The sequence below is a fragment of the Chaetodon trifascialis genome, chromosome 1 (genome assembly GCF_039877785.1).
Source record: "Chaetodon trifascialis isolate fChaTrf1 chromosome 1, fChaTrf1.hap1, whole genome shotgun sequence".
NCBI lineage: Eukaryota > Metazoa > Chordata > Actinopteri > Chaetodontiformes > Chaetodontidae > Chaetodon > Chaetodon trifascialis.
In genome coordinates, this window is record NC_092056.1 from 23,276,865 (window position 1) to 23,290,042 (window position 13,178).

The window sequence follows — 13,178 nt, forward strand, 5'->3', positions numbered from 1 at the left end:
ATGTAATTAATTTATCGTATAAATTAATTGGCCTTGAAGCACTTTAAACACATATCAGGCAATGCCAACTGCTCCCCCAAATAACCGCTGCACAAGTATATATTTTTTCCATAATTTACTTCAAAGATAGTGTGTTGTCCATTTTAAATACAAAAATGCTACATTAAATATACATGTTAGTCTTTAATACAAATAGACTCAGGCGGCTGCAGCGATTAAGACCATTCTTGTTACATTTTAGAATTAACCATTCAGAAACTAAAAATTTGAGGATAAGCATTTACTCAGAAAATAACTGTTCTCAGAATTTGCTTCATCATTGTTCTTTTTTCTTTTTCTTTTTCTTTTTTTTAATGCAACCACAAAAAATAAATTAAAGTCCGCGTGAGTGGAAAATATTCAGGTATTAAATGTTTGACATACCTTTCTTTAGTTCATAAGGGGAGTCTTTACAAAGATCTACCTGCGTTTGGCCTCTGACTTTCTGGCTCTCCCTGACCAAAGCCTCTGCTCTATTTAACACAGTCTGGTTTAATCCATTGAAATGTGCCGTGGAGCCCGTGGTTACCGAGCCGTGGTTACTGTGAAGATGTCCAAAACTGCCACCATAGTTCGTGTAGCCGGGGTAGAAAGGGGAGGTGTAGTACAGAGGCCTGGATAGGACCGTGCTGTTGGGGAGCGGGCACTGAGGGGAGGACCGTGATGGAGACGCGCTGGTGCCCATCACTGCGCTCTGACCCAAACCGGGACAAGCCTGTGGCGCCTCGCCGCTGCCCTTACACCTGTCTGACGACGTGGCGATCTCCGCAAGGGACCAGAGTTTGGGTTTAGGGGCTGAAGGGGGCGAGTGGATAACAGAGGTCACGTTGCTGGTCACCGTACCCGGTGCAAGGCTCAAATCTGACGGCTTGTCTTGTTGCGCAATGCTCTGGTTCCCTCGGGGCACCGCCGAGGGAGACGAAGTGGTGGGTTTCGCGGAATCCGGCAGCAACTCTGTAGTCCGCTCCTCCTGGTCTTTTAACTCCGAGTCGCTGAGAAGGGGATCCGTGTCTTTGCCTGGGTTCTCCTCTTTAAATCTGTCACAGCCTATGTCCCCCGGGTTCAGCAGTTTATGATCTAAAGCACAAATTAAGAACAGAATTACTGCTAAAGAAGCAAAACATTTAAACATCGCTAAAGCAGTAACACGTGCTGTAGGTGACCACGAGGCGAGTGGGCACCGATGCAAACTGAAATCGGATACATAAAAATAATTAGGCTGCTTATGCACGTTTCCCCTAAAAACAGTTATTAAGTGTGTGTGTGCTGTAAATTGCCCTCATAAAGATTTGCGCCAGCCGAAAAAAGGTGAATGAACAGTGTTATGAAAGAGCCTAAACAGTGTGGCACTAAACCGATCAATGTGGTGCAAAATAAACTCTGAGAGTGTTGGCTATTCTAATTTGCATATATATTTTCGGATTAAATATTATCGTGTCACATCAGTGGTGATGATAATAAGCATTCATCAAGCATTCAAAACGGTGATATAATTATCATACAAAGGCAATATTTTGAGGCGAATACCCGGCGCGATACACCAGCTGTATCCTTATTATGCCGTTAAAGATAAATTGACTGCTAAACACTCTGCGTCACCAGCAATTTCAGCCCCTGAGAAGTCAAACGAGGGGAGTTCAAGGTGATTATTATTTAAAGCAATTGTCCCATTATAAATAATATACCACCATTAACCAGCAATCAATTTTGCACCCTGAGTGGAAACGACTGCGATGAAAAATTGATGATTTTTTTTTTCTTTTTTTTTCCCCTTTTTTCCTGCACCACCGACCTGCTTCTGTGTCTGTGGAGTCTCCCTTGTCTGTGGGCTTGTTTGGCTCGTCGTCGTCGTTTTTCTCCAAATCAATATTCTCGTCCTCCTCCTCGTCCTCGCTCCGGTTCCTGGGGGTCCAGGTCATCTTGTTCTCCTTCTTTAGCCTCCTCCTGGCGTTGGCGAACCAGGTGGACACCTGGGTGAGGGTCATTTTGGTGATGATGGCCAGCATGATCTTCTCTCCCTTGGTGGGGTAGGGATTTTTACGGTGCTCATTGAGCCAGGCCTTCAGGGTGGCGGTGGCGTCCCGGGTTGCGTTTTTACGGTACGCTGGGTCACCATAAGGGTAGGTGCCCAAGGGTGCTGCGTAAGGGTGGTATCCGAGTGAGCCGGCCATACCCGTAGTGTGGTCATAGGGAGAACTCTGTGATAGAAAACAAAGAAATAGATAAAAACCAAATTTAAAAGTATATAAAAGTTCAGTCAGTCATTTTCTAAACTGCTCAAAATAGACGGGCTTACGGCACACGAACATGAACACACATACGCGCACACGCATGTACTTGCGCGCGAGCAGACTCAGACACATGCGCGCGCGCACACACACACATGCACTCACACATACACATACACTCACACATACACGAACACACTGGCTTTAATCTAGTAGTTCAAGTTTAAAGTTATTGTTTATGGAATTTCTTGGAGCATGATCGGTCATTTGAAATGTATTGTTTCTGTGCATTTTAATTCTACAAATGCTGTGAGCACGCAGTGGCTCTGATTCTCGCCATAAAAATAGTCAAATTTTCAGTTATGATAACGTATTGACATTACGCGCGATGGGCCTTACGTTCAGTTTCTTTGCCTATTCTTCGGCGATCAGTCTTTGTAGTCTCTGGGCCTATACAGCCAGTGTGCATGAATGACTTGTGTTGCCATGAGATCACTCGCTGAGAATACAGCAAAAGTAAAACACAATTTTCCTCTGTCTTTTGTCAAAAGTTGGAATATGTATTCTGAGTTTTACAACTACCATAGCTGATAGGACGATGAGGAGCAAGCAGTGACCTAAATTGCCATCACACGGCGCGTTTCAGTCAGTTATGAGCGTAGAAGCTTCGGCGAGCCATTGCCCACCCTTTCTCATAAAAACTACAATTTACTGAGGAACCATATAATAGCACGCCACTCAATCAAATTAGTTCTGTTTACTCAACAGCATGTTTTCTGGACCTGACATCCTGTAATATTATATCCATGCACTCTTCGGTGACGCACATTTCCCTCTTAATCCCTTGGCTCCGAATGCCGAGCGCACACCTAAGGCTTCTTTAACGAGTTAATATCATCGCTTTTACTTCCTATTAGACTGAATAATCACCTTTAGTTTACTCACCACGTACGAGGTGAATGTGGCAGCTGCCGCCGCGTCTGCACTGTACGGTAAGTGGGAGTTGTAGCCTGGCGAGGCGCTGGTGAACGCAGTAGATCCGGCATAGGGCGCAAAAGCAGATCCCGAAGAGGATCTCCCAAGTTCCTCGGTTCTGGGTCCCGATATGACGCTGGTGCTGTACGCAGGGCACGAATACAGGGCTAGAGAAGCGGAGGGCTGGTACAAGTAGCCCTGAGGATACGCCATGCTGGAGCCCGGAGAGTAGAAGCCACTTAACTCGCGCACTTTCCCCTCTTTATTTTCTCATGCGCTGCTGTCGGAGCGCATAGAGCCGTGTGTCTGCAGACCCGCTGTCTGTCCCCCCCGCTAAATGACAATGGTGAAGGCAAAAAGTAAAAGTGAGAGGCTTAGATGTTGGATGGATTAATTTGTTCGCTGCCAACCAGCCACTGCCCGTCGGATGTTTTGTCTGGTTTCTGTTTTTTCTGTTGCTCCCTTATCTGAGTTGCACCGTCGCTCTCATGCCCGCGCAGAAGTTTTTTTTTACCCGTCGGACGGGGGCTTTGCTTGGGAAAATGTCCTGCCAAGATGCTAAGTTGAAAAATTGAGGATCCCGACGCCTACTACGCTCCTCCTCTCGGGGTGTAGTCACCGAAGGAAAAGGCAAGCTTATGCTGGGTAACCACAGCCCTGCCCAAATCCATGCTCTCTCTCTCTCTCTCTCTCTCTCTCTCTCGCTCTCTCTCTCTCTCTCTCTCTCTCTCTCTCTCTCTCTCTCTCCGTTTCTCCCTCACCCCCTCCCTCTCTCGCGTTAACTAACAATCCTTCTCATTCTCTATTTCTCTATTTTTTTTCCTCTTTAACAAGGCTCGTTGCAGTAAGTCTCAAGTGCGCCTGGCAGCCCCCCTTTGGATGGCGACATCATGCGAGTCTGTCAACTCTCAACTCTTCTTTTTTTTTCTTCTTCTCTTCCAAATACGAAGCCGTCACTTTCACACTTGATCAATAACAAATCGGCTGTTGTATGCCAGGATATGGGCTTGCAAGATACCGGCAGGAATTAAAACAGGCGCTCCACTTGCTGTGCTCTCTTTTTTCTTATTCTTCCTTTGTGCGTAAAAAAGTCGTCATTTTAAGTGTGTGCGTTAAATCAACAGAATGATGCTCCGTGGTCTCCCTGCGCCCTGTGTTAAAATCCGCAGTGGGAGTTTCAAATGGATTATTGTGCACGTCGACTTTCTAACGCCATCAGACGAATATTGCATTGGTAAGATATATGACAACTGAAAAGTCAGAGTAAGATGGCGCAAGCAGTCGGCCGAAGAACTCTATCAGGATAGTTGTTGTATGTAAACAGACTTTGCCTTATCGACATTTATAGGCTATGTTGCGATGGTTGAAGTGTGTTTTGTGTGCGCCCGTCACTTGTGTCCGAAGGATTTACTGTGGCGACGGCTAAATAGTTTTTGCAATAGATCCTGAAATAAACCAGTCAGATACACACTCCCAGAAAGTCATAAACCCTCAAGCCAGGGCAGATTAGTGCCAACTACACCAAATCCGCCTGGACCAGCGGATGTAATCTCATTTGATCACAGCAGATAGGCTTCAGTGCTGAAATACTGGATATCTTACATTTATTTAATATGCCACTGTCAACGGCAATTACTTTTCTGTATTTAACTGACTGTAGATACCTGTCAAAGCTGACTGCTATGCTACGGTCCACAAAATCAAGGTATTTTTATTATTAGTATTATTAATATTATTTATTATTATTATTTATAGGACTTTTATAATTAAGTGTTGCGGCTTTAAAAAATAATATACATATTATTCGCTGTGTTTCATTGGTCTTCAAGCCATTTTCAGTCTGGTGATTGACTTTCCAGTTCAGGTCTCAGATAAGCCGAAAGGGATCGCTGTAGGCGCTGCTAAAGAGTGTGTGCACACACTGTCACGTGTTTTTTACGCTCTGAAAACCTCTAGAGAGCAAAGAACGATGACGCTGTTACAGTGGGAGCCGACGCAGACTCGGAAAAAAAAGAGCGAGAGAGAGAGAGAGAGAGAGAGAGAGAGAGAGAGAGAGGGAAATAAAGAAAGAGGGATGGATACACAAAGCGACCCTACAGTATAGCCTAATCAGATGACAGTGATACGAAGAGACCTAGTTTCACAGCCTCCTGTAGTGTGCAGACAATCAACTAATTGCCCGGAACTTTTCTCATAACAGATACAAGAAGAAGCAACTGAATCAGATATTGACAGTGATCATTCTTACTTATGTTAAAAGGATGTGGGGTGGGGGTCATTATCTAATGAAGTGATTGTTTATCCCGAGATATAAAAGCAAATTTCCACATTTGATCATCCTTTGCGCCACGCGGGAAAAAAAGACATGCAGAATTGGTGACATTGTGTGTTTTATTTATTCATTGCATAATCGACAAAGTTTCTAGAGTGGAGGTCATGTGTCCTCCATAATGCGTTTTGGTTCAGAGTTGCTCTCTGAAGTAGGAGGAGGACCCATAATTTGAGATCACGGAGCCTATAATAGGAGTAGGTTATGGCATCTGCTTCCACCTCTCAGCACCGCACTGATAAAGGAGGAGGTGTGGGTGAGTATAGTTTTGCTCATTTGCGCTTTTTGTGTGGAAAGGTGCGTCTGTGTTTGATGCGCGTAAAAGTGGGCTGTTCTCGCGCAATATGCTGATGCGAATCTAAATCTATATGTCTGCTGTTTTGACAGCTTCGAACTTTATCGCTTCCTCTGCGTTATCGCTTATTCTTTCTTTCTTGCTCTCTCTTTTTTTTATTTTTTTTTTCTTGCTCCGGGAGAACGAGCTCGGTTTTGACGCATGAAAACGGCTTTACGTGGCAAAGAAGTGAATGAACGATGATGCATGCCACTTAAAATGCCTGAGGGAGCAAGTGTAATCTAAATTGGATATAGAGGGTATTATTGCACAACATTATGCGTTGTGGCGGACTAATTGCGTGGCTGGGTGAGTTAAACAGTCAGTTAATGTCGAGTGGCGGACAGGTTTCTGGAGCGCGCAAGGTCAGCTGCACTGCTCCCATGCCTTTACTGGTATACAGAAAAAAAAATGCTTGAAGTATTCATGGGATTTTTAACCATTCTAAATCTGTGTCCTAAACCGATTAGTTGACACCAATTTTTCTTTGATGTATTAGCTGAGGGCTTTTGCCACTTGGAAGCCAATTGAAATTCAAAACAGTTTTCGCTCCAAATGCTTTGGGGAGATCTGCTGCAAATAATGGATGTAATTTATTTTTGACCTTGCATTTTTTTTTTCTTGAAGAGGGGCTTATTAAATGATTAAACATATGTGCACTATGCTGCTTGACTAAACAACTGGCATCCTATACAGCTATGATTAGCCATTGTTAAGTGCAGCAGTTATTTTACCTGTTTTATTTAAGCATTCTAAAATGTGATAGGCATGACATTGGTTGTTAATACAGATTTACTGTTTTTTTCCAGTCATTGTTACCAATATATTTTTCTATTATTTTCCCAAATGCATTAAAATAATAATTCACTGTTTGTCTTTGTTTTGAATTTGTTCAGATTCATGTTGAGGAAGTCTTCCCATGTCACCAAGCAGTCAGTGAAATGCACCCCTCCCAACGGCCCGTCACACACATGCACACTCACCTGCAGATAAAACTTCACCATGACACCAATTAAATCCACTTTATTGACATTTTCAAGTGCTCTTTATTGGACACACGTGCATATATGCTGAAAAATAACATTCAGTTGTGTCTTTATAATTATCACATTGTAATATAATTAGCTTTAGGGATGCAACCCTTCTGTAGTTATTTCTATCTTAAGGTTTAATGTTTTTTCATGATATCCCAACCGTTGCTCACTATGAGCCCATACACAGCTCAGACTTGATGATTTTATTTTGTCTCTGAAAAAACACACAAATTTACATGAAGCACAATGAGACAATATGGCTTTGAGGAGAGAGAATCTATTTCCTGATCTCTTTTCTGTTCTTGCGATCTCTTCTTTCTTTTATTGACCTGAATGAAGATGTATGGAGCGAGAGAGTGTGTGTGTTCCGTTTACTCCTGATGGGGCCTGTCTGCACCCCCTCCCTCTCCCAACTCCCCATGAACCCCGCATGGCTGAGTGGCAGGGCTCTGGATGGGCTAAGTGATGAAATGATGACCCTATTATGAGAAGCGATTCCAAAATGAGAGGTATCAGACAAAGATTGCACCCTTCTCCCACTGCCACGCCGTCCTCCTGCACCACACTGCCAGCTGCGCAGATGATGATTGATTTGCTCAAGATGGATTGCAGGAAGCACCCATTGATTTTTCAGTGTTTTATCAAAAATATTTATTTACAGTTGTATCCATAGGGCGTATCCAGACTCACCCCGTAACCCCTTTTTCAAACGGGGGATGGTATAAAAGGGATAATTCTCTCGACTCCATGACAAGACAAATGACCTGTAATATTATTTCAGAAATGAGTCAATAGGCTCAGTGACTAAACGAATATTGATTGGACATAATGAAGCCTGAGTGTGACTATGAGCTCTTTCAGGGGCCCTGCTGCAGACTCCACAGTCAGCATCTATGCCAGACCTCTCCAGCTGAGTGTTTAACACAATGCACAGACCTGCTCCTACAGCAGGGACAAAGTAAACCTCATGTTAGTGAATATCACAGATGGTGAATCCACATACTCCACATTCCCTTATTCCTCTCACTGGTGTGTACCTGTATATTTTGATTCATGATCTGAGAGCTTTCTGTGCCTGACTGTTTTCTAACCAGACCTGCAGCTAAATAGCATGTTTGTTTTGAAGGTGCTATAGGTGCCATATGGTAATCATCTAAATCCCATACTCCTTAAAGCTCTTGAGGCATGTAGGAGGCACTCCTGCAATGCCTGCATGAAGGTAAAGTGATACAATGTACAAATCAAATGACTACCAGGATGCTAAAACCACAGTGTGGGAGCTGTGCCCTAGATATTTGCACTGACTTAATCCAATTGAAATAGTATGAGTGAGTTGCAGGGGCTCCCAGGTCTGTTGCTCGCTTATGTATGTGATGCATAATAGAAGTTGACGAGGTTGGTGATAGATCACAGCCCAGGTAATGTAAACACATTAATCCCTCAGGGTTCATGTGCATGTTCTTTCTCTCTGTTTCTCTTTCTCTTTCTATCAGCCTCTCTCTCTCGCTCTCCCTCCCTCTCTCTCTTTGCGCCCCCCACCCCCCATGTTCATCATCTTCCTCTGCGTTAGTGGAGCACAAACCAGAAGCAGCCTTAATCTGTCAACATGCCCTTTAATTGGAGGGAGAAAACAACACGTGCTTCTGGTTGTGCCATTCCTAAGTGCACATGCCAAAGAAATACAGAGTTCACGGAAGAAGTGATCCCGGGAGAGCGGCGCATAATTAAAAGTATCTTTTAATAGGCTTGTAATGCTGAGCCTGACTCTTGTTGCCTTAAGTAGAGGGCAAACTCTGTGGCTGGAGACGGACATACGGGGGGCTTTTGCTGGGGGGGGTGTGTGTGTGTAAATGATACATTGCCTGGCCGTCATCAGACATGCAGTCTCTGCCTCAGTCACCGCACTCGGGACAACAACCGCTTCCCACCCCTCGCTGCGGACACCTCGGCTCACCCATTCCCATGTTCTTTTGTTCCCCAAATGAGGGATTCTGCTCCACAACATCACCTCTCCTCCCGGGCCACTTTGGCAAGTTGTGTTCTACCTCCTACTCACAGCGCCAGTGGGGAGCGAGAGATGGGACCGAGGGGTTGATTTGGGGCCTGCTACACTGTAATCAAATGAGACTGCTTAGGGGAGAGGAGAAGGAGGAGGTGGAGTATTATGTTCTGTCGTGCATTCCACTGCAGCATTGTTGCTTTTTTGTTTTTGTCAGGGCAGACTTTGATGCTGTATCCCCTTACCTTTGTAGTCCCGGCAGCCATGTTTCATAAACACAGAATGGGAAACATCCTCAGCATTAGAAATTTAGATTGCCGCTTTCCTCCTGCCACTCTGCATTCCGCACGTGCCCAGTCGCATTCTCCATCTCCCTGAGCTGAGGCATTAAGTTTCCTCTCCCATGCCTCTGATGCATTTAAACATCTTACAATCAGTCCCTTTTATTCGGTGTGTCATGTATAATCTGTGGCAACAACAATGCCAACATGGCTCTATGTACTCTTCCCTCTCTTGGCACTGAAGTATTCCGCTGCTGCTGTTTTGTTTCAGGACAATTGCACGTGCAAAAGGCTTACTTGCTTGAGATTGAGATGGTGCCAGGTGTTCTATTTAGACCTTGTCTTTATGATTGAGAGTGTAATATTAATGTCAAGCTAAGCCTTCTATAGTATCCTGCTCACTTTGTATTATCATGCAGGGAATGGACAGTGCTCACTTGTCTTGTTAGTTAACTGGAAGTCTCATTGGGGTACAGTGTAATGTTATTCTAAATCTATCTTAACTCATTAAAACTCAAAGTGTTCAGCTCTGCTTTCCATACTTTTTTGTCTTACTGCAGTCTTCCCAGTGTACTGTATTCTCAGTTGACTAATTTCACATGTAATTGAATATTTGAATGTCAAACATTGATCAGAATCATGGCAAAATAATTGAATTACATCTGCAAAAAGGGTGTTCTTATTAGACATAGTGCAGATTTTACTTTTGCCATCAGAAACCTTCTTCTCTGTACTGTGCTCAGCCCCAGGTCTTCCTCGTCGTCGTCCTCCTCCTCCTCCTCCTCCTCTTTTTCTTCGAGAGAGTATCAGTTTTGTCCAACATCTGACACACTGCCCTGGGTGATTGAGCCAGACGTGGAAAGCCAAAGCGGAGATGCTCTCCTTAATGCCTGACACCTGGCGCAGATTTGGAGGGGATTGCACTACAGGTACCGTCTTACCTCTTCCCCAATCCCAGAAAGTCCCTGAGGTATTTCCTTTTCTGTCAACGGCTGTGTTTGTTTCTCCTCTGCTTTGCCACCCAACTCTTCCAGCCTGTGTCAGCATCGGTCCCTGTGTTGGGATTAGGCTGATAAGGTGTTGAAACATGATGCCTATCATCCCTTAGGCCTCTAAAGATATCAAAAGGATTAAAATCTATTACAAATGTGTATCAGGTTGTCAATGGACAGAGCTTTTTTTTCTTCCATAAAAAACAAAGAACAAGCATGTGTTAACACAGACAGTAAATGTCTATTTAGAACCCCAGAACAGTTAACTCACTCACATAATTACATGTGCTTCTATTCAACAAAGAAAGGAATTACTTTTGCCTGAATGATTATTGGTATGGAAACATTTCCAATGCTAACATCATTAATTTCCTAATCCCACATGTGTTCTACCTTGTATCCGTCTGTTCCTGTTGTATACACCCCCCCCCGCCCCCTCCACACCCTCTGTCAGGGTGTGCTCTACAACTGGACACGTTACTCAGGAGTGCTGCTGCTCACCTTACAGCTTGCAGGCACATCTGCAGGCTGCGCTGGGACAGCGCTGCTAGCCAACATTAACACAGCAAGGACATCAAACACGGCTGCCTGGGCCGCACCACCTGAGCATGTTGATTGCAATGCACCGCAGTGTCACCTGACCTGGGAATGGAGAGGATTTTGTCATGCCAAGTGGAGGCATTATACCCAGGAAGTGCTAAATAGGCTTGCTACCAGAGTATACAGTGTTAGTGATGCAGCCTGGAAGCGGTGTTTAAAGATCAAAAGCTTTTGGAAAGATACTTTTTATTTGTTTCAGAAGCATGCATTTTTGAAGCTGTATGAATACAAGAGTTCAGACCCTTTTAATATAAAATTATGGTCCAATACAGGCTAATGCAGACGCCAGGTTGACAAAATTATATTATATAAGTTGTGAAAGATACTCCACTCTAATGCTGTAATATTTCCTGGATATTAAGTAAAATGCATTTTGAGCATCGGTGAAACACAAGCAAGTGCACACTTGGTGAGCTTCACAGGCACACTGTTTATGTTGACACATGCAACTCTCCTCCTCATGCAAATGCAATCTAAACATTAGGCGAAGGGAAGGCAAGCGTAGCCCATAAAGGCTGTGAGCTCCAAACACTTTGAACAGACAACTATCACTAATCACTCCCAGAGCAGTGCGGCGTGTAATTACTCTGCCAAACGTTTGCCTTTCACAGCTTAGCACCGGGAGCCCTGACCCTGCGCTTCCCTGTCTTTCCTCACCACCATGCATGTGGAAGGGGTGGACCCCCACCCACCACCACCACACACACCCTCCCTCCCTTCCCTTCTCTTGACCGAGGGGGTAGGCGAGCTGAGCTCCCTCTCAATATTTAGAGAAAGAGTGGAGGAGGAAAGAGAGAGGGAGAAAGACAGGGAGGGAGAGGACTGAGGTTGGTGCTTCCGGCTTTGTGGGAGCCCATTTAAACAGGCTTTGAAACCCTAGCCATCCGGAGATCAGAAATAGCCTTATTGACTGCATGGGCCCAGAAGTGACTGAGCACACAGGGTTCTTAGAGTTCACCCTTCCTCGCCACTCAAAACAGGAGGGGGGCATTGCAAGCTAGGACCATCTACAAAGGCTACAGACATAAATTTTTCATCAGGAGAAAAATAATATTGTTCTGGCTATTTTTAGTGTCACAAGGTTGCGCCGTCGTATAATTTCTTTGTGATTCTCTTTTTTTTTTTTTTTTTTTTCGCAGAGCACTGGACGTCTAATTCTCCTCACTCTCCTCTCCCTCGGTCTTATTTACTCATATTAGTGATGCGGCTGTCACTCTGCAGTGTGATCTGTCCTCTGTCTGGGTGAATGCTGATAAGATGACACAATGCAAATATGAAGTGTGAGGGAGCCGCCTTGGCAGGCAGGTAGGGTGTGCAGGGACCGGGATCCCATAATGACTATTAGCTGGATTTCACAGCCTGCTTCTGATCTCTTGCAATGACAGGGGCCTTTATAAGAGGATGGGTGTGCCGCTACCCCTCCTAATAGCTCACACACACACACACACACACACACACAATGGGCGATAATATAAATGAGACCATGTGCTGTTATATGAAGTTTGATACTATATGTCACATAAGTGCATTTTGTCCTTCAAAACTGTGCATATTTCCTTATTACAAAAATCTGATTAAGTTTTCTTCTTTTATTTCAGAATTTCTTTTCACTGATTAAGTTATGAATTAATGAAAGAAGGCCTGTTTTCATATTTCTGGCTGGCACAATGGAAACACAGCACTTTGAGGGAGAAAGGTTCATTTCAGCATATTATAGGCACATAATGTATCCTTATCTTAATTTCACCACTGGTCGTCTTCACCATATTGTCATGCACTTCACCACTGTTGTACAAGTTCATTTAGACCTGCAGTAGCTTAAAGAGCTCTCTTGGTTGCCGCATGATCATGTAAAGGCTTTTCAGAGAGCCCCATTTTATCACTGATGTAGTAATTTCACTTCATCAGTCAGTTGTGACTAAAAATACATCAGGGATTAGCTTCATGGCCAGACTATCTCACACGGCTTTGATAACATAATGGGGGCTGGTTGCTCGTGGTTACAGTCATCTGATATGCAGGTTCATAACATTCAAAACTACACTCAGAATACTACAGGGTTTTTGAAAAAGAATGATAGAGTGTGATCTTTTTAAACTCTCATGAAAATAGTGTTGCTTCCCTTTTAATTCCTTTGTAGGAGCATTTTGCAAAGATGAAAACGTGCCCACCCCCACTCCTTCCCCTTTCCCTTTTCTATTCTACACAAATTAGCTATGGTCCTGGAGGGCAAAATGACAAGAGGTTACTGGAAGACTGTGTGTTTAATTAATTGAAAAATGCTTAAATTGCTTTTACAGTTGTTATGTGGAGTGAAAAAAGGGAATCCGTGTTGCCAGTACTCAACCATAATTAGCACCCACGGGA

At 44.0% G+C, this 13,178-nt stretch overlaps 1 protein-coding gene across 2 annotated transcripts; it reads right to left on the reverse strand.

Annotated features, from left to right (window-relative positions):
* Positions 1 to 325: 325 nt before the first annotated feature.
* On the reverse strand, positions 326 to 3,874 carry irx5a (iroquois homeobox 5a). 2 transcript variants are annotated; one of them, XM_070982247.1, is made up of 3 exons: positions 3,213 to 3,874; positions 1,832 to 2,237; positions 326 to 1,116 (listed from the first exon to the last, which is right to left on the reverse strand). In XM_070982247.1, the coding sequence occupies exons 1-3, from the start codon at positions 3,453 to 3,455 to the stop codon at positions 407 to 409; spliced, it is 1,359 nt and encodes a 452-aa protein (XP_070838348.1). In that variant the 5' UTR covers positions 3,456 to 3,874; the 3' UTR covers positions 326 to 406. The 2 variants fall into 2 exon arrangements, with proteins under 2 accessions (XP_070838348.1, XP_070830407.1); XM_070974306.1 differs by having other exon boundaries at positions 3,198 to 3,851.
* Positions 3,875 to 13,178: the final 9,304 nt, after the last annotated feature.

What these genes read in the sequence shown, in the direction of transcription:
- irx5a (XM_070974306.1), bottom strand. Translation starts at nt 3,455, where the DNA reads ATGGCGTATCCTCAGGGCTACTTGTACCAGCCCTCCGCTTCTCTAGCC. An exon ending in ACGTGGTGAGTAAACTAAAG is followed by an intron (nt 2,238 to 3,197) that starts GTGATTATTCAG and finishes TTTCTATCACAG; the next exon opens with AGTTCTCCCTATGACCACAC. An exon ending in CTCCACAGACACAGAAGCAG is followed by an intron (nt 1,117 to 1,831) that starts GTCGGTGGTGCA and finishes TTTGTGCTTTAG; the next exon opens with ATCATAAACTGCTGAACCCG.